Source organism: Bufo gargarizans, chromosome 6 (genome assembly GCF_014858855.1).
Source record: "Bufo gargarizans isolate SCDJY-AF-19 chromosome 6, ASM1485885v1, whole genome shotgun sequence".
In the NCBI taxonomy this organism is placed as follows: Eukaryota; Metazoa; Chordata; class Amphibia; order Anura; family Bufonidae; genus Bufo; species Bufo gargarizans.
This window is the reverse complement of record NC_058085.1, coordinates 79,167,832-79,191,748: the sequence shown is the minus strand read 5'-3', so window position 1 is coordinate 79,191,748 and position 23,917 is coordinate 79,167,832. Positions and strand designations below refer to the sequence as shown.

At 42.8% G+C, this 23,917-nt stretch overlaps 1 protein-coding gene across 4 annotated transcripts in view; it reads right to left on the bottom strand.

Annotated features, from left to right (window-relative positions):
• Positions 1-1,665: 1,665 nt before the first annotated feature.
• Positions 1,666-23,917, bottom strand: part of TMC8 (transmembrane channel like 8) — a 37,342-nt gene continuing 15,090 nt past the window's right edge. For 3 of the 4 annotated variants that reach the window (XM_044300205.1, XM_044300203.1, XM_044300204.1), the window contains exons 2-16: positions 22,604-22,732; positions 16,091-16,230; positions 15,115-15,261; positions 14,945-15,018; positions 14,436-14,575; positions 13,428-13,575; positions 13,175-13,345; positions 12,943-13,094; positions 10,107-10,227; positions 9,081-9,178; positions 8,483-8,666; positions 8,229-8,359; positions 6,803-6,952; positions 6,170-6,248; positions 1,666-2,675 (exon numbers count right to left, since the gene is read on the bottom strand). In XM_044300205.1, coding sequence (XP_044156140.1) covers positions 2,598-2,675; positions 6,170-6,248; positions 6,803-6,952; positions 8,229-8,359; positions 8,483-8,666; positions 9,081-9,178; positions 10,107-10,227; positions 12,943-13,094; positions 13,175-13,345; positions 13,428-13,575; positions 14,436-14,575; positions 14,945-15,018; positions 15,115-15,261; positions 16,091-16,230; positions 22,604-22,719 — 1,929 coding nt within the window. In that variant the 5' untranslated portion in view covers positions 22,720-22,732 and the 3' untranslated portion in view covers positions 1,666-2,597. The remainder of the gene's footprint in view (positions 2,676-6,169; positions 6,249-6,802; positions 6,953-8,228; positions 8,360-8,482; positions 8,667-9,080; positions 9,179-10,106; positions 10,228-12,942; positions 13,095-13,174; positions 13,346-13,427; positions 13,576-14,435; positions 14,576-14,944; positions 15,019-15,114; positions 15,262-16,090; positions 16,231-22,603; positions 22,733-23,917) is intronic. The other variant, XM_044300206.1, reaches the window with a different exon arrangement.

The window sequence follows — 23,917 nt, the reverse complement described above, 5'->3', positions numbered from 1 at the left end:
GAATGGTTCCGTATACGGACCGTATACGGAACGCAAAGAACGGCCCACAAAACAGAAAAAAAAAACGGTCGTGTGAAAGAGGCCTAAGGGTTATTCACACATGGTTATATGGGGGCGTTTGCACTTTTTTTGTAATGAATTTTGTGAAAATACCCTTATGAATGCACTCAGATAAAGCTTATAGGTCAGGCTGGCTGCCCCTTTTAAGAGGGTTTTCCAGTTTCGAGATTTTGATTATCTGTACCAGATCACTGGGGGGCCATATTTGACTGGTCGTGTGAAAGACGCCTAATACTCGCTAGGGCCAGGGCAGTGACAGGAGGGTGCACCCTTTGTTTCTCCAGGGCACACCCAGCTGTTAAGGCTGCTGCCTGATGATAGTTGGGGTGCACTTGGTGTTATGAGTGTTGTTCAGGTGCAAGACAAGAGATGTAGGTGCTATGGTCGGCAAACGTTGCTGGAGTCAGCAACCAGGCCAGTAGTAGAAAATAAATGTCTCTTTAGTTCAGTGCAGAATGGGAGTTGTAGTACATCCAATGGTATCAAACACATTTCCAAACAATTTGCAGTGCAGTTCTTCCCAAATAGCGACGTATAGATATAAGCAAGGATGGGATTTGTAGTATTCCTTCTCGTTATCTTTTCAAAGTCTCTCTACAGAATCTAAAGCTGGCAATGAGGTTTTTGAAAAGTTGTCTGTAATTCCCAAGTTGAGGGGTACAGGATTATTGGCCATGCAGATATTGGACCTTCTTGGTTCTTTCTTTTCTCTCTCTAAAGATGACTTTCTCTCTGGGGATCTCTCTGAGATATTGATTCTCTGGGATCTAGGCATGTTACTCTGACGAGTGAGCACATGTAGCTTCTCTCATTTCCTCAGCTAACTTTAGACTGACTGAGCTAGGGGCAGACCTAAGTCCATTACCTAGCTTCCTACAGGGGCAAAATCAGGACTGTTAACCCTGACTGATCCTTACAAAACTATGCATGTGAAACACAAAATATTAAAAGATGAAATAACATTTAAATAACAATAAATTTGTATGTACCCTATTCTGGGGTACTGCACATTCAGACAATGGGGGCCTAAAGGCCCCTATACATTAGTGTATTGTCAGCTAAATGCGCAGAGAACAGTCAGTTCAGCCAACCATCTAATGTGTGTGGAAGGCTCCCGACTCCCTCCGTCTGACAAATTATGTCAGGGGAGAGAAGGATTTGGTGAAGAGACTATTATCACCCGATCCTTTTGTTCTCCCAGGAGATAAGCCACCGCCAGAGCTGTCCGACATTGGCTTTCTACTCTCTCCCCATTAAAAACATATACACATTCGGCTGAGCCAAATGTGTATTTGTATGGGGGAGCCATAGGGAGTCAGGAGAGATAGCTGATGCCCAAACTATGTATGCTCAAGCTCAATGTATACCATAGGGTATGACCCCTGTTTGTTTTTTTGCCCTGGTGGGGACAGCCCTGGTGGGGACAGAACAAACAATATGGATGAAAGGAACAGAAGGACAATTTTAATTTCCTAAACAGGAGAACAAGCTCAGTCGTACTGATGAAAAGAAGGCTTGGGGAAACTTTATTAACAACAAGTGCTATAAAGGGTGGCATTTGGAAAATCCTTATAGGGACAAAAAAAACAAAACAAAACCTGTTTCTATCATTTATCAAGTTTATTGTTTATAAAAAATTATATTTTACACATTTAGTACAGTTTAAAATTGAAAAATGTCCCTCTAATGTACAGAAGGGGATGCATGGCAAGTCATATACATATTGCTCATATATGAGAAACTCTTGAGCATTATTCTTAAGCGAGGTCTACTGACAAAATTATTCAATTGCCGCCACTCCAGTGCTCCTGAGCTGCAGTGCTGACATCATATTGATGACAGATGACTGCTGCAGCCAAGCACTAGGGCCTTTTTCAGGGCATTTAAAAAAAAAGTCTTAACAAAAAAATAAGGCCGCCCAACAAGCATGAAATTCATGGCATTTTTTAAACAATGAACTTTTTTAACATGGCTATGTTAGTTTCCATAAGGACAAATAGGTAATGTGAAATAATCAAAAAAAAGTATTAAATACCAAAGGCTGGGCTTCTTTATTAGGTAAGAACCCAAGATCACAAGAGGTAGACCAGTCTGACCCTGGAGATGTATAAATATCTTTTGTGTGAGAGCCTTTGTTTGGCGACAGAAAAGCTTTATAGTGGTCAAAAGTGCAATCTCAGATGTAACCACCAGGGTATCCGTGAAAAACATGGGGTCCCACATCCGCGTCCTATTAATGGACCCTCACATCTAAGGGGTAGTTGGTCTTGCTGGCCCTCAAGAAAAGGTAGTCATAACTTTCCCATTTCTTAAACTCCTAATTGTGTGGTTAGTTCCACAGTTATTAATGCAGAGTGGTGCCTATTCCAAGTTTTCATTATGGGTTCCTAGGCTTACTTTTTACGTCCCTGAATGTAGCATGAAAAGCTTTGAAAATGCATCTTCTACTGCTGAGTCTGTGACAAAGTCTATTATTTCACCATACGTAGAAGGGTTTCCAGTCACTCTTCATCAGGTCACATCTGTTGGGTATGGGACTAAGGGTCAACCGTATGACTCTGAATGTCTTCTTCTTTTCTCAGTCTTCGTACCAGGAATTCTTTATCTTCTATTTGCTAAAATGAAAAAATGAATTGTACACATGAACCATGTTTCAATAGCCGTATCGGGGTTGTCCAGTGGTTGAAATTTTCTTATAGTAGGCTCAAGACGGACTAATATAAATAAAAGAAGCAGTGACCTGTCTCAGCCAGTGATAGAGTGAGAGGTTGTTTTCTGCAGGTCGAAAGAGACTAGGAAGGAGTGATACGGTGGTGGCTCTAGGAAGCATTGGAACTGGAGTGGTTGGGGATGGGTGAGATGTTTATTGCTTCTGTTATTTTTTTAACCCATTCTATATGGAATTTTCAACCACCGGACAACCCCTTCAATGTTTGTCACACACAGCTATATTGAAGGGTTGCTTAGTCGCACATTGCTTACTATGTTGTTTAGATTTCTAGGAGTCGGGTTCCCACTCCATCAAATAATATATAGAAAAACTCCAGAAATATCACGATTCGTCATTTCTTAATGAATATTGCGTGCTTTATTGAATCTGCTGCTGAATTTAGTTATGTTTCGGCCTGATTTGGCCTTTATCAAACTGGTGCTGCTGTTAGGGATAATGGAAGATGATCAGCGCTCAAGAAGAAAGGCGTGTGTCAACACCACGATGTGTATGTGCCAAGTGCGAATCGTGGTGCGGACGCACGCCTGTCTTCTTGAGCGCTGATCATCTTCCATTATCCCTAACAGCGGCACCAGTTTGAAAAAAGGCCAAATCAGGCCGAAACATAACTAAATTCAGAAGCAGATTCAATAAAGCACGCAATATTCATTAAGAAACGATGAATCGTGATATTTCTGGAGTTTTTCTATATATTATTGTCACGCACAGATGACTGGGTTTTCTAGAGGTAAAAGATGACAACAATTTCCAGTTTTCTACTGACACCATAAACTGACGACAAACATTTTATTTGTTTAACCACTTAAGGGCTCAGTAAATAATTTCGGTCTTTAAGGGGTTCTCCTCTAATAAGTATTTGGCAATAACCTGTGGAATAAAGATCTTATACATAGTGCTTACCGGTCCCTTGCTACAAGCTGCATGCTCTTCTGTCTGGGTCCTGATCAGATGTGGCCCCTTCTTTTCCTGTTCAGCTGCATTTACTACTATGGACCATACACTAGTGGAGTCCAGCTGTAGTCCATTTTCCCCCAGACCCATTCATTTGAATGAGCGAGTCTTACAGGAAGATCAGATAACTATAGTACATGCTGCAATTTTCTCTGCACGGACCAATGGCCAATGTGGAATATCACCCATGTGAACATATTAATTCAGTTTAATGGATTAGTTTAAATGAAGGCATACATGTATTGCCAGCTTTTATTTACTAATAGGAAAACATTTTTTATGGGACGTATGAATTACACCCCAATTATATATTTACTACATGACCGCAAGTGCTTTGTGGTCCGTAAACCACAGATCCCGGCCGTGTGCATGCTGCAATTTTTTTAGCCCAGTAGAAATGTCCTAAACAGTCAAGAATAGAACATGTTCAATATTTTTTTTTTGTGGGCTAGTGGAACGGACAAATGGGTGTGAACAACACAAACTCTTGCAGCCTCAATGAAATGAATGGCTCTGCATCTGAACCGCAAAAAGTGCGGATCGGGACTGGAAAAAAACGGTTGTGTGCATGAGGGCTTAGATGTACTGTCAACAAACTATAATTTTATTTCTTCATAAAATACAGGTCCTTCTCAAATAATTAGCATATTGTGATAAAGTTCATTATTTTCTGTAATGTACTGATAAACATTAGACTTTCATATATTTTAGATTCATTACACACCAACTGAAGCAGTTCAAGCCTTTTATTGTTTTAATATTGATGATTTTGGCATACAGCTCATGAAAACCCAAATTTCCTATCTCAAAAAATTAGCATATTTAATCTGACCAATAAAAGAAAAGTGTTTTTAATACAAAAAAAGTCAACCTTCAAATAATTATGTTCAGTTATGCACTTAATACTTGGTCGGGAATCCTTTTGCAGAAATGACTGCTTCAATGCGGCGTGGCATGGAGGCAATCAGCCTGTGGCACTGCTGAGGTGTTATGGAGGCCCAGGATGCTTCGATAGCGGCCTTAAGCTCATCCAGAGTGTTGGGTCTTGCGTCTCTCAACTTTCTCTTCCCAATATCCCACAGATTCTCTATGGGGTACAGGTCAGGAGAGTTGGCAGGCCAATAGAGCACAGTGATACCATGGTCAGTAAACCATTTACCAGTGGTTTTGGCACTGTGAGCAGATGCCAGGTCGTGCTGAAAAATGATCTTCATCTCCATAAAGCTTTTCAGCAGATGGAAGCATGAAGTGCTCCAAAATCTCCTGATAGCTAGCTACATTGACCCTGCCCTTGATAAAACACAGTGGACCAACACCAGCAGCTGACATGGCACCCCAGACCATCACTGACTGTGGGTACTTGACACTGGACTTCAGGCATTTTGGCATTTCCCTCTCCCCAGTCTTCCTCCTGGCACCTTGATTTCCGAATGACATGCAAAATTTGCTTTCATCCGAAAAAAGTACTTTGGACCACTGAGCAACAAACAGTCCAGTGCTGCTTCTCTGTAGCCCAGGTCAGGCGCTTCTGCCGCTGTTTCTGGTTCAAAAGTGGCTTGACCTGGGGAATGCGGCACCTGTAGCCCATTTCCTGCACACGCCTGTGGATGTTTCTACTCCAGACTCAGTCCACTGCTTCCGCAGGTCCCCCAAGGTCTGGAATCGGTCCTTCTCCACAATCTTCCTCAGGGTCCGGTCACCTCTTCTCGTTGTGCAGCGTTTTCTGCCACACTTTTTCCTTCCCACAGACTTCCCACGGAGGTGCCTTGATACAGCACTCTGGGAACAGCCTATTCGTTCAGAAATTTCTTTCTGTGTCTTACCCTCTTGCTTGAGGGTGTCAATGATGGCCTTCTGGACAGCAGTCAGGTCGGCAGTCTTACCCATGATTGCGGTTTTGAGTAATGAAAAAGTAAAAAGCCTCAGGAATCTTTTGCAGGTGTTTAGAGTTAATTAGTTGATTCAGATAATTAGGTTTATAGCTCGTTTAGAGAACCTTTTCATGATATGCTAATTTTTTTAGATAGGAATTTGGGGTTTTCATGAGCTGTATGCCAAAATCATCAATATTAAAACAATAAAAGGCTTGAACTACTTCAGTTGGTGTGTAATGAATCTAAAATATATGAAAGTCTAATGTTTATCAGTACATTACAGAAAATAATGAACTTTATCACAATATGCTAATTTTTTTAGAAGGACCTGTATATGATCCTCGACAAACGAGTGAATTATTACTCATCGTTTCCTTGCTTTACACCGTACAATGATTGCTCGATCTAATGATTACTTCTAGAGATTATCAATCCGTGTAAATGGCCCTGTACCGCTACTTTTTTCAATGACCAGTTTTATACGGTACTACAGAAGAATGAGGTAGATAGATATGAGATAGATAAATACATAGATAGATAGAATCTTGCTTACATTAGACAAGTGCTCCTTAAGCAGTTCCACGTCTAGTTCATTCTGGCGGACACGGGAGACATAGCAGGTGAGCACAAGACTATGAAACCAAGAAAAAAATGTTCAGTCAACCAAGGCATTTAAGAATTTCTCCAAGACTGAGCTAAAAACACCCACATACACATTAAAATAATGTCAGCCAATCTCACCATTTTCAGCAGGACTGGCCAACTAATGTGCATGAGGAGCTCCTGAATCAACCCCCAAGATATTGTCGGGGGAGAGAAGGTTTGGTTGTGAAGGCTAACCACCGGCACTCCAGCTTTGGTAAAACTACAACTCCCAAGATGCACACTTGCTTGGCTGTTCTCCGAATTCCATTAAAATGAATGGAGCATGCTGGGAGTCGTAGTTTCACCACAGCTGGAGTGCCGGAGGTTAGCCATCACTGCTCTAGGAGATAAGCCATGGTCAGAGATGTTTGGCTGGGTCTTTCTTGTACAGTGTATCTCCCTACTGAAAACTTGTTTGTATCATTAATAATTATCAGTTTCAGAAGACATTATTGCTTATGTGTAATATGTCAAAGAAGCATCTAACATTGTAATAAATACACACATAACATTTTACTGGATATTAATTTGATGGACTTACCTTAGGATTAAAAGCAGGATGTAAGCACCAATGTCTGAAGTCAAATATGTCAGGGCTGTAGGGGGCAGTGCTGAGTGAGTCCTGTTCTTCACAGCTTCCCATGGAGTATTGTAGTCAGTGAACAGGCCACAAGAGCGAGATGGGCGAGCACTGTCAGTGTTTTAAATCAGAAGAAACCCCAAAAAAAGAATTTAAGATCTAAACAATTTCTGTTCCTGGACTAAAGACACAATGGACCAGCAAAGACATCATGATCACGGGGGAATGTGATTGCTGCAGCCAATTACCAGATTGGCTGCAGCAGTCACAAGCCCCTGTGGCATACCAGTCAGCATCAGAACAGGATTAGCGGGATATCCATGATGTTAGCCAACCCCCTTCTCTGTCATGACTGCCTCTGCTGCTTTTTAGGATGGTTCTATGAATGATGCCATAGACACTATGAATGAGCAGAGAAACAGGAGCAAATGGTAGAGAAGAGGATGCTGTGATTTGAACTCTTTCTGTGAGCACAGAAAGACCAAAGCTGACCAATATCAGCAGGACCAGCTGACCATCTAATGTGTATGAAGGCCACTAGACTCTCTGCTGACTGCAGATGTCAGGTGAGATAAGGATTAGGCTGTTAGATTTCAACATTCCCAATCCTTATGTTCTCAGGGACAGGTGTCAGACAATGGCATATTTCACGGATGATCAGCCAGAAGAGGACGATAGGTATCTTATATGTATAGCCGCCTAAGACCAGGAAGAGCAGGAGCAGCTTAGCCATCATATTAGAGGTAGGTATCTCCAGAAAAAGTTAACTTTTTAACATAAGTTATAAGTGGTTTCCATGTGTTTATGTCCATGTTTTTCATGCCATCGGATAACTCCTTTATCAGAAACTCCTTAGTCCCTGTCTCCACTAATGGCCCATGTTGGAGAACTGTCAACCATGCCCAACAGATAAGACCAACTTCACCATCACGCAAACACATCACTCCAATAAAACTTCCAAATGGTTGTTACAAACTTTATAATGTTCCCAGCTGCATGATTAGTAATGTACCATCATCAATCACTTCTGCTCAAAAAGAGGGCTGGCCACGCACAGTAGATATCTGTCGGCTGAACAATCTCTCCAGTCTCCTCCACACACATGTAGTTTTGGCTCTACCAAGCATGTCTGTGTCCTGGACCAGTAGTGAGAAAGCTGCTAGATACCTCTTGAAGTGAGATATCTCCAGTAGAACAAAAGTATTAGGTAGTTGAACTCCGACTACACAATCCTGATTTCCCCTGACATTTGCCGTGGGTCCATTTCCACTGAAATCAGTGGGTTCGGTTGACACATAATCTAATGTGTATGGCCAGTTTAGCATAGATTGTCTCTACTGATCCTCACCACCTACAGCCTCTATCTAAATATTCTATGCTTACTTACCTTGTCAACAGGTAAGTTAAGGGGAGAAAGACTGTCATCAGGCCTAGGAACAGGACAAAATTAAACATAATTCTCAGGGTCGATTCTTGAAATAATCTTTCGGAGACATCATACAGGTGGAACATAGAAAACTGTGAAAAGAATGAAACGATCAGAGCAATATGTGAGAGTCATCAAATACTGTAAGTATCTCGCACACTATTTCTATCAGGAATATCTCGACCTTTACTGTGGCTCATTTGTTGCCGCCTGACCTTTTTAATATAGAAGGTGATGAAAATGAAGATAAGGTTGAGCAGCGGCAGTAATGGGGTATAGAACATTCCCCCCCACACCAAGGTCTGACCATACACCATGTCCAACACGTTCTGAGAGAGGATGAATTTTTCTTTTCCAAACCATCGAATCAAGCGACATTGGTATCGGGAGAACAGTAAACTGGTAAAAGAAAAGGAAGGGAGAAAAGGCTGTATTAGACCTGCAGATTTTGCAAACGATTGTCGGGAAGGTAGTGTTCCTTCCCACAATCGCCTGCTCATTAGTGGAGCAGACCGCTGCTATTGCATGCAGTGGTTTCCTCCGCAGTATGGGGAGGAGCGATGCTAATGCCATCTCTCGTCCCCACACAGAATTGTTTGCAGGTAGCAGATCGTGATTAGACAGCATGATCTGCCGCCGGCAAACAAATCTGGATAATCAGGAGCAATATTGCACTGCCAAATCATTGCTAACGAGCGTTACTATGAATGCTTGTTAGCGATGATCTGGCAGTCTAATACAGCCTTAAGAGATGTCGAGATGTAGTAAACATCATTGAATGAGTAAGTGATAAGGTGCCAAAATCCATATTACCTGCGAGGCAATTTCAGGAACAAGAACTCTGCTAACAGTTCCAGAAAGTGAAACATGGACAACTTGTAAAACTCCTGCCCCACCGATGTCTCCCAGCACTATGTGGACAAAGAGTTGGATGTAAGGACTTGTATAAGATTAGAAAAAACATCTGATATTTTTATCCATTGCTTTTGTCTGGTATTGCAGCTTAGCCCCCATTTATTTATTATTCCATGATTAATGTAAAAAAAATATATATTCAGACATCATAATGTACATGACAATCTCTTTATGACAAAGCTAGAGACAGCCCTGTACATCACATGGATCCAGAGTTCTCTCCATTTATTACTCCATTTGCTCTATTTAGATTTAGTTGAAGCTGGCAGCTCAGGGGTGTGTCCTTTCAGCTGCAGCTCAGCAGCATGTCCTTTCTCAGGGGGTGTGTCCATTCTTCAGAAACTCCCTCCCCGTAACTATCACAGCTTCTAACAGAAGATCCAGCTGGTGGCAGTTGAAGGATGGAACTAAGCATGTGCGTCCACCTCAATGTTATTGAAGTGGACAGAGAACTAAGGAAAATGAACAAAAAGCAGGTGGTGCTATACAGATACATTTTATTAAATAAAGTGGCTGTACTAAATTGATGATTAATGACATGCAAATATAAAAGTATTGAGATCCAGGTGCTGGTCTGAAAACTGTAGAACATAATTTATCGGACAATCCCTTCAAATACAATACAAAACTACCAAGAGTGGTGGTATTTGAAAGAAGACAGCCATCAAGGTAGATGTAGGACACATCCTTACACATGAGTCGAGATACAGTAGCTGGCCAGTCCCAGTGAAATTGTCAAGTTCAGTTATCTTTCCTCTAAAGTTTATGGACACCTCAAAATCCCCAAAAAAAGCAATTGTGGAATGTTGCAGCCAATTCTACTGCAGCTGGGACCACCAGAGAAAAAGCAGCTTGGTACCCAGTTGCTGTTGTGACATCACCTGCTGCCATTCCTGCCAACACTCTACAGACAGCGACTCTTACCTGGAACTGCATATTGTAGCCACAAATTTCACATGGTGCTTTGGTGCCTCCTACACACAGGATAGTTTGACCCAGAGAAAATAAGAATATCCCTAAGGTCCCGAGTCTGAGGAACACACACCTGTGCAAGGAAAGTTTGGGTTTTATCCACCTTTATTGAGTTTTGAATGTAACAAGAAACAAGAAAAACAAAATGGGCAAAAGGGTCAGGTACATCGAACGCAAAGCGCACACACTGTATTATTATTCTCTGAGAAGGCCAAGCAAGAGAGTCAAGAAGAAAGGTGGTTCCATAAGCTGTGGAAGGGACTCCCATATCTAACGGGCTCCTATCTGGGCCAGAAATAAAGTCATGGGAGGCATGGCAAAGGAGATATAGCTGGACCCTACTAGATAAGTATCTGCAAAAAATCTGAAATATTGAAAATAATTCAGGGCTGCAAGATGGATAGCAACTTGCTGTTATGGATCAATGAGAGTGGACTACTGTGGTAACTAAATGGTTTGGTGGAGGGCTAACCCTAAGGGAGTTATTCTGGCGCTTCCCCAATATTTACCCAGACTGCTACCTCCTGGGATAGTCCTGGTGTAGTTGGCAGCTGACTCTGCAAGCACCAGGAGCTCAGAATAGCAAAATGCACAAAAATGCAGGTTCAGTCTGAATAGTCACTTAGACTTGAATGCAGGTTGTAAGGTACAGGAAGCACACTGGAAGTGTACATGAATACAGACATAGGAAAGGCTGGAATGCAAGGTAGTAGTGCAGACACAGGCAGGCCAGGCTGAGTGTTTGGCAGGAATACAGACTAGGCAGATGGACAGGGTTAACTTTGACACAAAAAGAACTTACACTTGACTTGAAAGGGCAGAAGAACACAAGTAGGGTGGGAACAGGCTTGGAACACACTAGGTTCACAGGCAGGAGATAACGCAGGATTGATGCAGGTAAATCACAGAAGCACTAGACTTAACATCACCTTTGCTGGTCACCAGGGAACCTAAAGCTTGGGCGCCCACTAACTGGGGAAAGTGCCTTAAATACCCAGGGCCCCCCAGATATTGGTTGGGGAAAGATTTTCAAGTGCAAGCACTTTAATAGGGTGCAGGTGAGTGCACACTTGCCCTATGGGGACAGACTGGAGCACAAGGTAGCAGCATGGAGGCAGAAAAATACAGGGAACAAGACTGGGTATTATGGTAACGCAGTGGGCACAGACTGCCGACCTAACACTTGCTATGATCCTCTGCCACTAAATCCTCCATCCCTTACCTTCTGAAGCCATTCAGAACTATATCCAGGAACAAGACAAAGGTCAGGATCAGAACCAGTCAGGAGTCAATATCAGTGTCAAAATAGCAGAGAACTTTATGCCAGGAATGGGTAAGAACCTCAACTAACAGTCAATGCATTTCCTCTTTAAATAGGGATTACATCATTTCTGACTGCCAGCTGCCATAGCAGCCTAAAGCTGGTGAGAAAGAAAGCCATGGTCCCAAGCAAAAAACTGGAGAAGAGGAAGCATCTGGTTATCTAGCAATCAGATGCACCCGTTGACAGGGATCATAGCCGCATGCCAGGATGCAATGTTGAAACAGGGCAAGTTGTGTAATAAGGATGCAGGAAGAGCCCGGAAGATGTATAGCATTCAGGGCTATTGCATCCAAAGCAAGAACATTTCATAAAGGATAGTTTTAGAATTTTAGAAATGAGTAAAGGTCCATTTACATGGACGGAGTATTGGGACAATTATTGTGAATTAACTTTCATACGAACACTCATTTCAGATAACTGGCCTGGCACATAAAATGTTAATTTGTAAGAATAACCCCATAACAAGTGGGCAATGATTGGAAAGAAAAGTTTTTAACACTCGTTCCTGATCATTGACCATTGATATTGGCCTGGGCACATGGGCCATAACTAGGCAGGCTCAAAAACAACACTGGAGTGTAGAGAAAAGGGACAGTTAAAAATGGCACAATTAACACTGTGTTCCATTCACTGGTTTACTGAGCAAACACCATGTTTGGAAAGTTATGCAAGGGGGAAGTGAATTAGAAGTGATAATACATTGATCAGTGAAGAGCTGTCCAAATTTGAGGGGTCAGTTTAGGCCCTAACTGTTACTATCAAGTGGGCAGTATGTAAAGGCATGTTCTCCATTAGGATGCATTACAGCTCAGAGGGTTCAAATTAAGAGCATGGCAGTTTTTTTCCAGTGGAGGGTTAATTTGGCTGCACAGAATGCTTGCCGTAGGTGGAAGGGGATTAGGGTTCCCAGTGGTCGTACTCCCACTAATGAGTGTTTCATGACATGTTCTACAAAAAAGTAATTTAAAAGTGGAGTAAAGGTGTCCATACACATTAGATAAAAGTTGGTTGAACTCCAAACAAACATATGGTGAACAATCTTTTCACAGACAGGGTCATACTCATTTTAGCCAATATTGGCCGTTACATTTGTTCAAAATGGTCATACACGTTCAATGAAACCGGGTGATGGACGAAAGATTTCTCTAGGAACCTTCTTTAAAAGAAAGATCCCTCCTTTGACTAATAGACTAAAATATTAAACACAGCCAACTTCTTAATAATGTTCTGTTACTAGTCGGCTAAAATGAACACGACAAACGATTGTTTTGGTTGAAATTGTTCATTTTGATCAACTTTAGACTAATGTGTATGGCTACCTTAGGATGAAGATAATTTCAGCAAAAGGAATGTAGTGAAAAGTGAAAGACCGACTAGGAACCAGCCCAAACACACAAATTATATGTACTGGGTAGGTGACTCGTGGTTAGAAACGAGAAGAACACCTAAACAATCATTATTTACCTGACAAGAGTTAAAGTTATCTCTGCACTTGGTGATAGGCCTTCAAATTTTACCAGGAGCATAAATGAATATGGCAGGATCAGAAGAACCAAGGAGATGACAACCGGCACTAGATACTGAGTCATCAGGTTGAGGATCGGATCGTCTGACCTCTGAGGAACACATTGGAATTAAAGATTCATTAATTTCAACAGGACCGGGAAAGACAGTGGAAAGAGAAGTTTGTACTCACCTCTTGATAACCTTGAGATACGCCAGTAGCCAAATATATAAAATAGAAACCTCCAGCCATCAGAGCCAGGATGATGCAATTGAGAAAAACACGCAAAGCAACAATGCGAACTTTTACACCAAGAGATTGTTGAGTCGTTAACATATACCAATGTTCCTCAGCCAAGTCCGACTGTGAGAAAGGAAGATATTAGATGACTACCAATGGCACAAATATAAGACACATACTATGACATGAAGAGAATCTAACAAACCTTGATATCATTGCTGAAACGCTTCTGTTTAAGGACCGATGTCCCTGTTTCTCTCACACAAAAATCCCAACCAGAGAAGACTTTGCTGCTGATCGAGGTCCTGTACTGCCTGCTCCGCACTCGCCTTTGTGTTATTCCTTTCACAGTACTTCATGTTAAAAAGAGAGAAATGATCTAGACAGGGTATCTGTTCAGTGATGAACAACCCTACAAAATTTGGGAGTGCAGCTGGCCACAGATAGTACTTAATTCAGAAATATCTTAGGTTTATTCCATGCTCTCAAATATTAGATTCAACAACATACATAATTAATGGATAGAGAAAAAAACTAAATCCACCAAGTTCCACCTCTTCTACTTACAAACCTCAGAGGAAGGCAAAACCACCCTTGAAATGACAGACACCTAAATCACCATAATGTGGTACTGTACATAATTATTTAAAAGGGTCCACCCAAAAATATAAAAAACAAAGAAAGAGATACCTCACTGATCCCCTATTCCATTGCATCTCAAGTCACCAATGGCTAGTGGTCACTTCCCTTGTGTTCATAAGGACTAGCTGGGACCCGTGAAGCATCAGAATGGGAGAAGAAGTTTATCAGTGAGGTGACCCTTCAAAAAAGATTTTAGTAGCCCAGTATATTGTGTTTTATAAGGAAGAGTCTAACCCTTCCCTAAAGGGGTTCTCTGGGCTTTTAATATTGATGACCTATCCTCAGGATAGATCGGCAGGGGTCCGACACCCGGCACCCCCGCCAATCAGCTGTATGAAGGGAAGGTGCGTGCAGTGTGCGTGTGCCATCTCCCTTCTCTCTTCCTGTTTACCATAGACATAGCAGCAGTGAGCAGAAAAAGAGAAGGGAGACTGCAATAAATCTGCTGCATGTACCAGCTTCAATCAGGACAGTACTATTTTGATGAACAAGAAAGGAACTGAGCTTCACACAAATAAACTTTATGTTAGAAATGTCAGTGTAGCCCAACTAAGCAGTGAAGGGTTCATACCGTTGTAAGAGAAGCAGGCTACAGATTAATAAGAAGACAAAGGGAGTCAGCAGGTACGACAAGCGGACACTAAATGCGTCATCGAACTCCACCACACCACCATAATGACCATAGAAAAGAAAGGTGTCCTGCATAAAGCCCTAAAAAGTGGACATCAAAAAAGTAAATATACCACATGTAAAAGCCAAATTGTACAACTATGTTAAAGTGTATATACTGTATTAGTATCTTGAATCCAAGACCCCATAGTTCAGTAGAATGAACAACCCTTGGATGCCTTGTGCCTGTGGTGATAAACCTTTTGTAGTCTGTTCTGCCACTGGTTTTCTAAACTACACAGATGACACAAAGATCTGTCACTGGGTCTATACATTTGCAAAGACCAAGTGTGGCAAAAAACAGTCAGGTTTCACCTGCTGACCAATTACTCCCTAGAATAGTCAACCTAGACCTGGTCATGGTATTCACTGTCTATATATAATATAATGTAGTGATCAGTAATTACTCACTTCTCCTGTGAATAAATCCAGTAGATGGCCTGGCAAGGTACGGTTTGGAAAGGCGGATGAGTTTCCACATGGTGCTGGTGATAAAAATTTGGAACAAAACACAACAGTAATGGAATCAAAGGTCTATATGCTATGGGCAAAAGTCACCATTTGTATATTTCGAGGCATACCTAGATAGCTGTGGTTGTGTTCTGTCTTACTGAGAAGTATGGTGGGAACAATGATGAAACCAGTGGTCAGGATGAGGGAAGCCAAGTTCAAGAGCATCAGGAATCGAAGGAACAAGAAATAGGAGCTGATACTTGAGCCAAACTTGGCTGGAAGGGGATATAAGAAAACAGAGTCAAAGATTAATACAATGATATCCATCCTATAGCAAGTCCTATTGGTAATGACATCGCTCTGGTAGATTAATTGAGTCCACAATAAACTATAACTGAGTTGTCATATGTTGTAATACATACACACATAAGTATATATCTAACACTAAGAAGTCATGAGGGGCCCTACCTCATTGCTTTTTATTTTACCCTAAAAATACCTAGGTTGTGTGGGCCAGCCACAAATGTCCCTATACCATGTGGCAGATGCCACCCAGAGGGCCTGCCACATATAACCAGAGTGCTTGCTACAGATTCCTTGCAGAATACTTGCCATAGATTTCCCACGTGAGTGCCTACCACAGACTCCTGAGTGTGGGCCACAGATCCTCCTCCAGAGCACCTGCAACAGATTCTCCACCAGAGTGGCTACCACAGATCCTCCACTAGAGTATCTGCCACAGATCCCCCACGATTGCCTACCACCGGTGACCCATTTGAGTGTATGACACAAATCTACCGCTTGAGTGTCTGCCACAGATCCTTCCCCAGAGTGACTGTCACAGATGCCCCAACTGAGTGACTGCCAAAGATAAAAATCCCTCCGCCGAGTGCCTGCAACAGATCGTGCCCCAGACTGCCTGCCACAAATTCCCTCTGGATGCCTACCATAAATCATCCACCAGAGTGCTGCCACGGATCCCTTGAGCCCCTACCACAGATCCTCCACCAGATTGCTGCCACATCTCTTGAGTTCCTGCCACACATGCCCCCAAGTGGCTGCTACAAATCCTCCCCTGCTATACATGTTTTCTGATTCTCTTACCTCTGATAGCAATGAGTGTTTTCCCCCACAATTTGAAGATCGAGATGACTTGCTCTCCCTTGTTCCAATATGGCAACACACAGGAGTAGTGTTTGTGAGTCCAAAAACTAGGATTATAGCCTTCAGATTGCCTTACTTCCCTATAAAAGCAAAACATGCAGCCATTACACCATATCACTCTGTAAATAGGTCCCACTATAAGTCAGATGAGGTATTAAAAAAGAGGCGCATAACCTTTTCTGGTCCATTTATATCACTCCCAAAGACTGCAATTAGGCTAGGTCCACACCTGTCACACCAAGGATCTGAGCGTAGCAGCACATCTATTTATTAGGGTCACAGAACAACCTGCAAGTTTGCCACAACCATGACCCCAGAATTATAAAAATTGTAACCCTACTGGATTTTTTGTTATTCTGGCATTGCAGCAAACTCACAAGTAACACTCCAACCCTATAAATTTGCAGATGACACGACCGTGATAGGCCTAATCTCCAACAATGATGAAACAGCCTATAGGAAAGAGGTTGAGAACCTAGAGAGATGGAGTAAGAACAACATCCTCATACTCAATACCAAGAAAACAAAGGAGCTAATTCTGGATTTTAGGAAGAAGAAACAAAATGTACACCATCCCATTAGCATTAATGGTGGAAACGTGGAGATAGTTCAAAGTTTCAGATTCTTGGGAGTTCATATTAGTCAGGACCTGTCATGGATAAAAAACACAACAGAAATTACCAAAAAAGGCCTTCAGAGGCTTTATTTTCTGAGGAGTCTGAAGAAAGCACAACTCCCAAAACAGCTGCTAGTCAATTTTTACAGGTGCACCATAGAATCTGTTATCACATACTGCATTACAGTGTGGTCCTCCGGCTGCTCTTCTGAGGACAAGAAGACCCTCAAGCGCATCATCAGAATGGCTGGCAGAATTACTGGTACTCAGTTACCATCACTGGATGACATCTTCACTGCTCGCTGCAGCAACAGGGCAAAAATTATCTGCGGGGATCCAACTCACCCCGGCCACAGCCTTTTCACTCCCCTACCCTCTGGTAGGCGTCTTAGAGCCCTACATGCCCGCACCACTAGGCTGAAGAACAGCTTTTACCCCAAAGCAATCAGTCTCCTAAATGCTCGGAGATTATTGCCCCTTCCTAGGATAGAAACTACCACAGACTGAAAGTGACTGCTGCATTCATGAACCCATGATGACCTCTTGTCTGCAGTGGTGTCTGAAACAGTGTGTATATATACTCACAAGCACTTCCTATATATATATGCTGTGAACTGTGAATAGTAATGCCTTCTTTTGCAATGTTTTTTTTTTTTTCTAGTGTAATGCTTTAGTTTAAATGTCAGTACTTGTTCCTCTGTCCATGGCATCTAGGATTGCTCCAAACAACATTTCATTGTGTTGTACATTGTATTACATTGTATTGTACAGTGACAATAAAGGCATCTTATTCATTTCTATGGCTACATTCCTGCACTGTAAACCTTGGTCATACCCAGAGGTGCACCGCCAATGAGGCGAGGTGAGGCCATTACCTCAGGCAGCACCAAGTAGAGACTAGAGGTGGACAGCAGAAGGGCAATGAGCGCTACCATTGTGGGAAAGCTCATCTGAACATATTCAACTGCATCGCTGTACTCAGGACAGCAACACAGTTGAATGCTGTTATAGGGCACTGAAGCGATGTCTTCCTTGCCCACCATTGCCTCTAACAGGCTTTAGTCCCAGTTCCTGTAACCTACCAGAGACTGGTGTCATTATCTTACTGCCTGAGCCGGGCTGCATTGAGCTCAAGGCCCAGACTAGAAGAGTCTGACAGCAGAATGGAGGTAAGTATTTGTGCATTAGGGGGCTGCTATGGGGGAATGTGTTGTACTGGGGGCACTAAAGTGGGGTCGTCTTTTGTACTGACAAATGTTATAAGGGAGCACATGGCACATGAGGGGGCATTATTTGTACTTAGCGCACATTGTAAGGGAGCACTTTTGTACTGGCACACATTCTAAGGTGGCCACTATGCAGGCCTTTCTCTTACATGGGTCACTAAAGTTTTAGGAGGAATTGTTACTACTAGGAGCACTATGGGGGCATTATTACTTCTGGGAGTGCACTGTTACCACAGAGTGCACTGTGCCAGAAAATTATTACTATTTGTGGGACTTTTGGGAGGCACTCTGGCACAGTATCTGCTTAGCACAATTATTTTTGGAGGGCACTATGTTTACGGCACTATAATTTTTAGGGACACTATTTTCTGGGCACAGGGTTTTTTTTTAGGGCACTGGGGAACTATCTGTGTGGTACTAGTATTTTTAGGGGGATTATCTATTTCTGCAGTATAGTATTAGGAAGTCGTGGGTGAAACCTTAGGGATAGATTAACCCACAGTTTCTTTCAAAGACCACAACCACGTACTTGGCTTAATTCTGTTGCCAAAGGGACATTTCGATGAGGTATAGCGTGCAATTCGATCAATACGGGCAATTCGTTCACTAGCACTGATTGTTTACCATCAGAACATTCATAAACTGCAGGACTATTGGAGTTCTTTACCTGGCCACCTGCCTATGTGACCTCCAATACATGGGCAAGATCAAACGTGAGGATTGGGGGCCAATGGAGGGTTGTCGGACCGTTTCGCCCTGACCAGAGGCACCAGGCAGGGATGCCCTTTGTCGCCCTTATTATTTGCTCTTGCAATAGAGCCGCTGGCGGCACATATTCGTCTATCACCGAATATACTGGGATTTAAATATGGTGGGCTACACAACAAAGTGGCTATGTACGCAGACGACACTCTGCTTTTTATGGGTGATACTGGGGCATCCCTGGATGCGGCCATGGCATTGATTGATAGATTTGGTGGCTTTTCTGGCCTTCGGATAAATTGGCAAAAATCCTCTCTGATGCCAATTGATGGGCAGGCCCTGTCAGGTAGACAAGCAGATAGTTTGGTTCCCTGGGTGGATAAATTTAAATACTTGGGACTGTTTATAACACCTAGAATTTCGGATTTTGAGGTCCTCAATCTGTCCCCGTTGTTGGCTACTTTCAGGCTTAAGGTGAGGTCATGGTGTAGGCTCTTTCTCTCTGTGGTGGGTAGAGTGAACCTGTTAAAAATGGTTATGATGCCTCAGCTGCTCTACATACTGAATAATGCTCCCGTATGGATCCCCCTGGATAGATTTAAGAAAATTCACTCTATTTTTAGGGATCTTATCTGGAAGTACGGTCAGGCTAGGATTAAATTGGAAACATTGCAGTACGCTAAGTCTGAAGGAGGCCTGGCTGTTCCTAATGCATTGATTTATTTTTTGGCTTCCCAGTGTCAGCATTTCAAGGGATGGATTAGTTTCCAGGTGCCGGATATGACTGGACAGATTTTGCAGCATTGGTTGGGTAGTAGGGACCTCATGGGTATTCTGGAAGGATCAGGTATGCATGTTGAGAGGGGGAAAATTCCTCTTATCGAACTCATGAAAAAGATTTGGGCAAGGGTGAAGCAATTGAGAGGTGTGGGTGGAATCAGTGAGCTCTCCCCTATTGGGAATAATCATCTATTGCCTGAATTTCTTAACTTGTCTGGACTTGGAGGTTGGGAAGCTCAGGGAGTGATGAGAATTGGCCAGTTAATTGAGGGCAAGATATGTAAATCATTTAAGACTCTGCAGCAGGAATTTGATATCTCTAAGGGATGGTTTTATAAATATCTTCAGGTGCGGCATGCTCTTGAGGTCACGCTGCGGAAAGGATGTGTGATAGCCCAAATGGAGGCAGTTCATAAGCTTGTCCTTCTGACAGGGGGAGGGAAGAGAGGGCTGATATCACAGGTATACGCTCTTTTACTTGGTAAATTCTTGGAGGGGTTTCCGCTCTCGAGAATGAAGAAATGGGAGGCAGACTTGGGCGTTATGTCTAAGGATGAGTGGGAGGATATACTGGAAGGTGTCCCCAGGGTGTCCTTGAGTGAACAGGGTAAATTGTCCCAATTATTTATCATACATAGAGTGTACAAAACACCGGTATTCCTAAAAAAAGTGGGTGTAAGACCTGATGATAGATGTCCGAAATGTATGGAAGATGGTGCGGATTTGATGCATATGTTGTGGTCTTGTCCGGTGATTGGGAAATATTGGGATGCTGTAAGGAGCATGATTAATAGTAAAATGATGTTAGTTATTCAAAATGACCCTAAGGTATGTGTATTGGGTTATGTGTCTGAGATTGGAGGGAATGAATCGGTCAGGGTGGCTGTAGGACGGTTGTTGTATGTGGCCAGGAAGCTGGTGGCTATGAGATGGATCCAGGGAAGTCCGCCTACATTGGAGGAGTTTGAGAGGAAGGTGCATGATATGTTGATATTAGAGAAAGGGGTGTATGTGAAAAGAGGGTGTCCTCAAAAGTTTGACAAACTGTGGAGTGATTGGTTATCTCATACCCATGTGGTTATATAGGCTCAGATTGATACAAGACTAGTTTACAGGGTGGGGGGGTGGGGGGGTGTTGGGATGGGGGAGGTGGCGGGAGGGGGTCTGGGAGGGTCTAGACATTTATAATGCCTGGTGTCTATTGTTTTATATATGGATATATTGTACATGCAGATACTTGATTCATAAATGTGTCGGTACTGACTTGATACCAATGTACGCTGAGTCCGTGATATGGACGAAGTAAGAAAAGACATTGTATTGATCTGTGAACCTCTGTCTTTATTGGTTTAATAAAAACGATTTGATTCAAAAAAAAACGTGAGGATTGGGGAGCATCTCAATGACATTCGCAACAAAACGGACACACCAATAGCTAGACACGTGGAGGAATGCTGCTGATATAAAAGCCATTGTTTTTCAGGGCATTGAATCAATCAAATATTTACCACGTGGGGAGATATTGACACAAAACTCCTAAAGGAGGAAGCGCAATGGACGTTCAGATTGCAAATGTTACGTCCTAAGGGCTTAAAAGAAAATATCTCATATACCTCATTTTTGAGGGCTTAAATTAATATATCTCAAACACCTCATGTTTGAGATGATGTGATCAGGTGGACCAATCTGTGACCACCGTCATTTGCCACGTCTGAAACAAGCAAACCTTGGTGTCCTGAATGTTGATGTAATTTGTCTAGCATTTCAGTCCCTTTTTCTTGCTTCAATAAAACACCAATGGCATCACCCGTGCTGGTAGGCCCACTGCTGTTTGATGCTTGGCATCAATGAACGGGGACTTATTGTGACTTTATACCTATTTTAGTCCCAGTTTTGGCACATTTATACTGGCGGCGCAATTTACATGTTATAGTGAGTGCAGCAGTGCATTCTTGTCAGATTCGGCCCTTAATTGGTCTTACATCTAGTCCCCTATAATATATATGTTTTTAACATCACTTCTTATAATTATCCTTTGCACCATTTTTCTTCTTACATTGTGTGTTCAATTTATTATTATCTTAGGTCTAATTGCCATTGCGATGCCACCTAACGGTGTTTATGGAGGAGACAATCAGACCCAGTGAATATGGAGTTATAGCCCACGAGCGCTGGTTAGTCCTTCAGCTCCTTTACTACGGGCTTCATGCTTACCGCAAACAGGTCCCTCAATGATATCATCGGACCCATGAGGTGGAGGAGAGGCATGGCAAGACCTGCCCACCCGCTGTCTCCATCTCGATTGGGGGCCGTTTTGATCCATTCCACCCCTAATAGCGCGGAGTTTGCTCTATTTAACTCATGCAACCAGCTACCTTTTTCAGGTATTTCTAGATAGTAATCTGATCACTCCAGTATGAATATCACAGCTGCTTAGGTTAGCGCTTCAGAGAGGCTCCAGTTCACACCTGTAACATTGGACGGTCCTAGCCCTTGTGAATTGGATGCTAGTGTGTGGTGGATTAATTGGCAGGTGCCTGCACTCCCCGAACCTGAGTGATACAGGTTGTTTGCTCAGGCAGCTATCATATCTTTGTGGATCACACTCTCACAAACAGTGGGAAAAAGTATATAAGAGGTGATGAACCCAATCACATAGCCCTTGTGAGAGCACATAAAATAGCGCCTAGCGGTTTACCTCTGCTGCTATCACACTAATTGATGTAATCTTCCTACCCCAGCAAGATGTTTAAATATAATAAATAATAAAGATTGTTTTCTCTTAGCGTTTCCCCATGGCAGTGATCCCTTTTGATTTGGGAACACCAAATACCCTATCTTTTGGCCATGAGAGTAGTTTTCAAACTGTGCTGAGATAAGAGATGGCTGAAAGAAATCATCATGGCGGTCTGGTCTGAATGGAGAAGATGAAGAAAGAGAACATTTACATCAGATCGCCTATATCCTGGATGTGTGAACAAACCCTAATATGCACTCATGTATGATGATGAGGGTCTGGTGCCAGGTTTAATGATGGACCACCTATTCATGCGCCTAATGCACACCATTACATCCATGAGATATAATTACACCAGGTTCATACAGAATACCGTATTATAATCCACTGACCTTAACCTACGCTTCTCTTTCATGGGCACGGCATTATTACGGAGATCATTATATTTGACCCTTGTGCCTCGACTTTTGTCCCCAATTTTCCATGTTTCAGTATTGGTCTCATTCATTTCTCAGCAATCCCTTGAGAGACAAAAAAGGTAGAGGTTATAAAAAGCTAATAATTAAAGGGGTTCTCTGGGACTTTTATATTGATGGAGTATCCTCAGGATAGGTCGTCAATATCTGATGGGTGGGGATCCAACTCTCGGCTATTTCAAGAGACTGCGGCAATCGGTGTATTGCTATATTGTCTTACTTTGCTCCGGTCAGTGCTTAGGCCTCTTCCTAAGCCAGTGACATCATCGTACATCAGTCACATAGCCTAGGCGTTCAATCCCGTAGTAGTGAATGGGGCTGAGCACGATACCAGCTGCTATACAATTTACCGTATGCATGCTTGGTAAGTGGTGAGGAAACTGCAGTGCTCCAGTGAGTCTCTTCATACAGGTGATCAGCGGAGGTGCCGGGAACCCCCACTGACAGTATAATAAAACAGTGGTCCTACTGGGCCGCTTCATTCTCTTCTCTCAGTGCTAGCATTTTTGGGAAAAAATGTTGCTGCAGTTTTTGATGCACTTTTTGAACCAAATCCAGAAGTGGATTAAAAAGAAACTGGAAATATAAAAGAAAGGCCTTAGGCTACTTTCACGCTAGCATTAATATTTTGCTTTCCTTTTGTCCCCATTCATTGTCAATGGGGACAAAACGTAACTGAACAGAACGGAATGCTCCAAAATGCATTCCGTTCTTATACCGCAGCATGCTGTGCTTTGCTTTCCGCCCTGGGATGCGGAGCAAGACGGATCCGTCATGACCCACAATGCAAGTCAATGGGGACGGATCTGTCCCCCATGGTGTTCATGACTGATCCGTCTTGGCTATGTTAAAGATAATACAACTGGATCTGTTCATAATGGATGCAGATGGTTGTATTATCAGTAACGGGAGCGTTTTTGCTGAACCCTGCCGGATCCAGCAAAAACGCTAGTGTGAAAGTAGCCTTAGGTTAGTTTCACACTAGCGTTAGACATCTTCGGCAGGCTGTTACGGAAGGGAGCAGCCTGCTGGAGAAGATGTCCGGATCCGGCATTGCTGGAATCTACCCCGTTGCCAATCAGCCCCATTCTCAGCATATTTGCCGAGTTGTGGCTGGATCTCCGCCGGTCTCCATTATAGTTAATGGGACCAGATGGCAACACGGTAGCTTCCGGAAATGCCGGAACGCAGTGAGATCTGGTAGGCTGTTCCCTGCCGGATCTGAAAGCA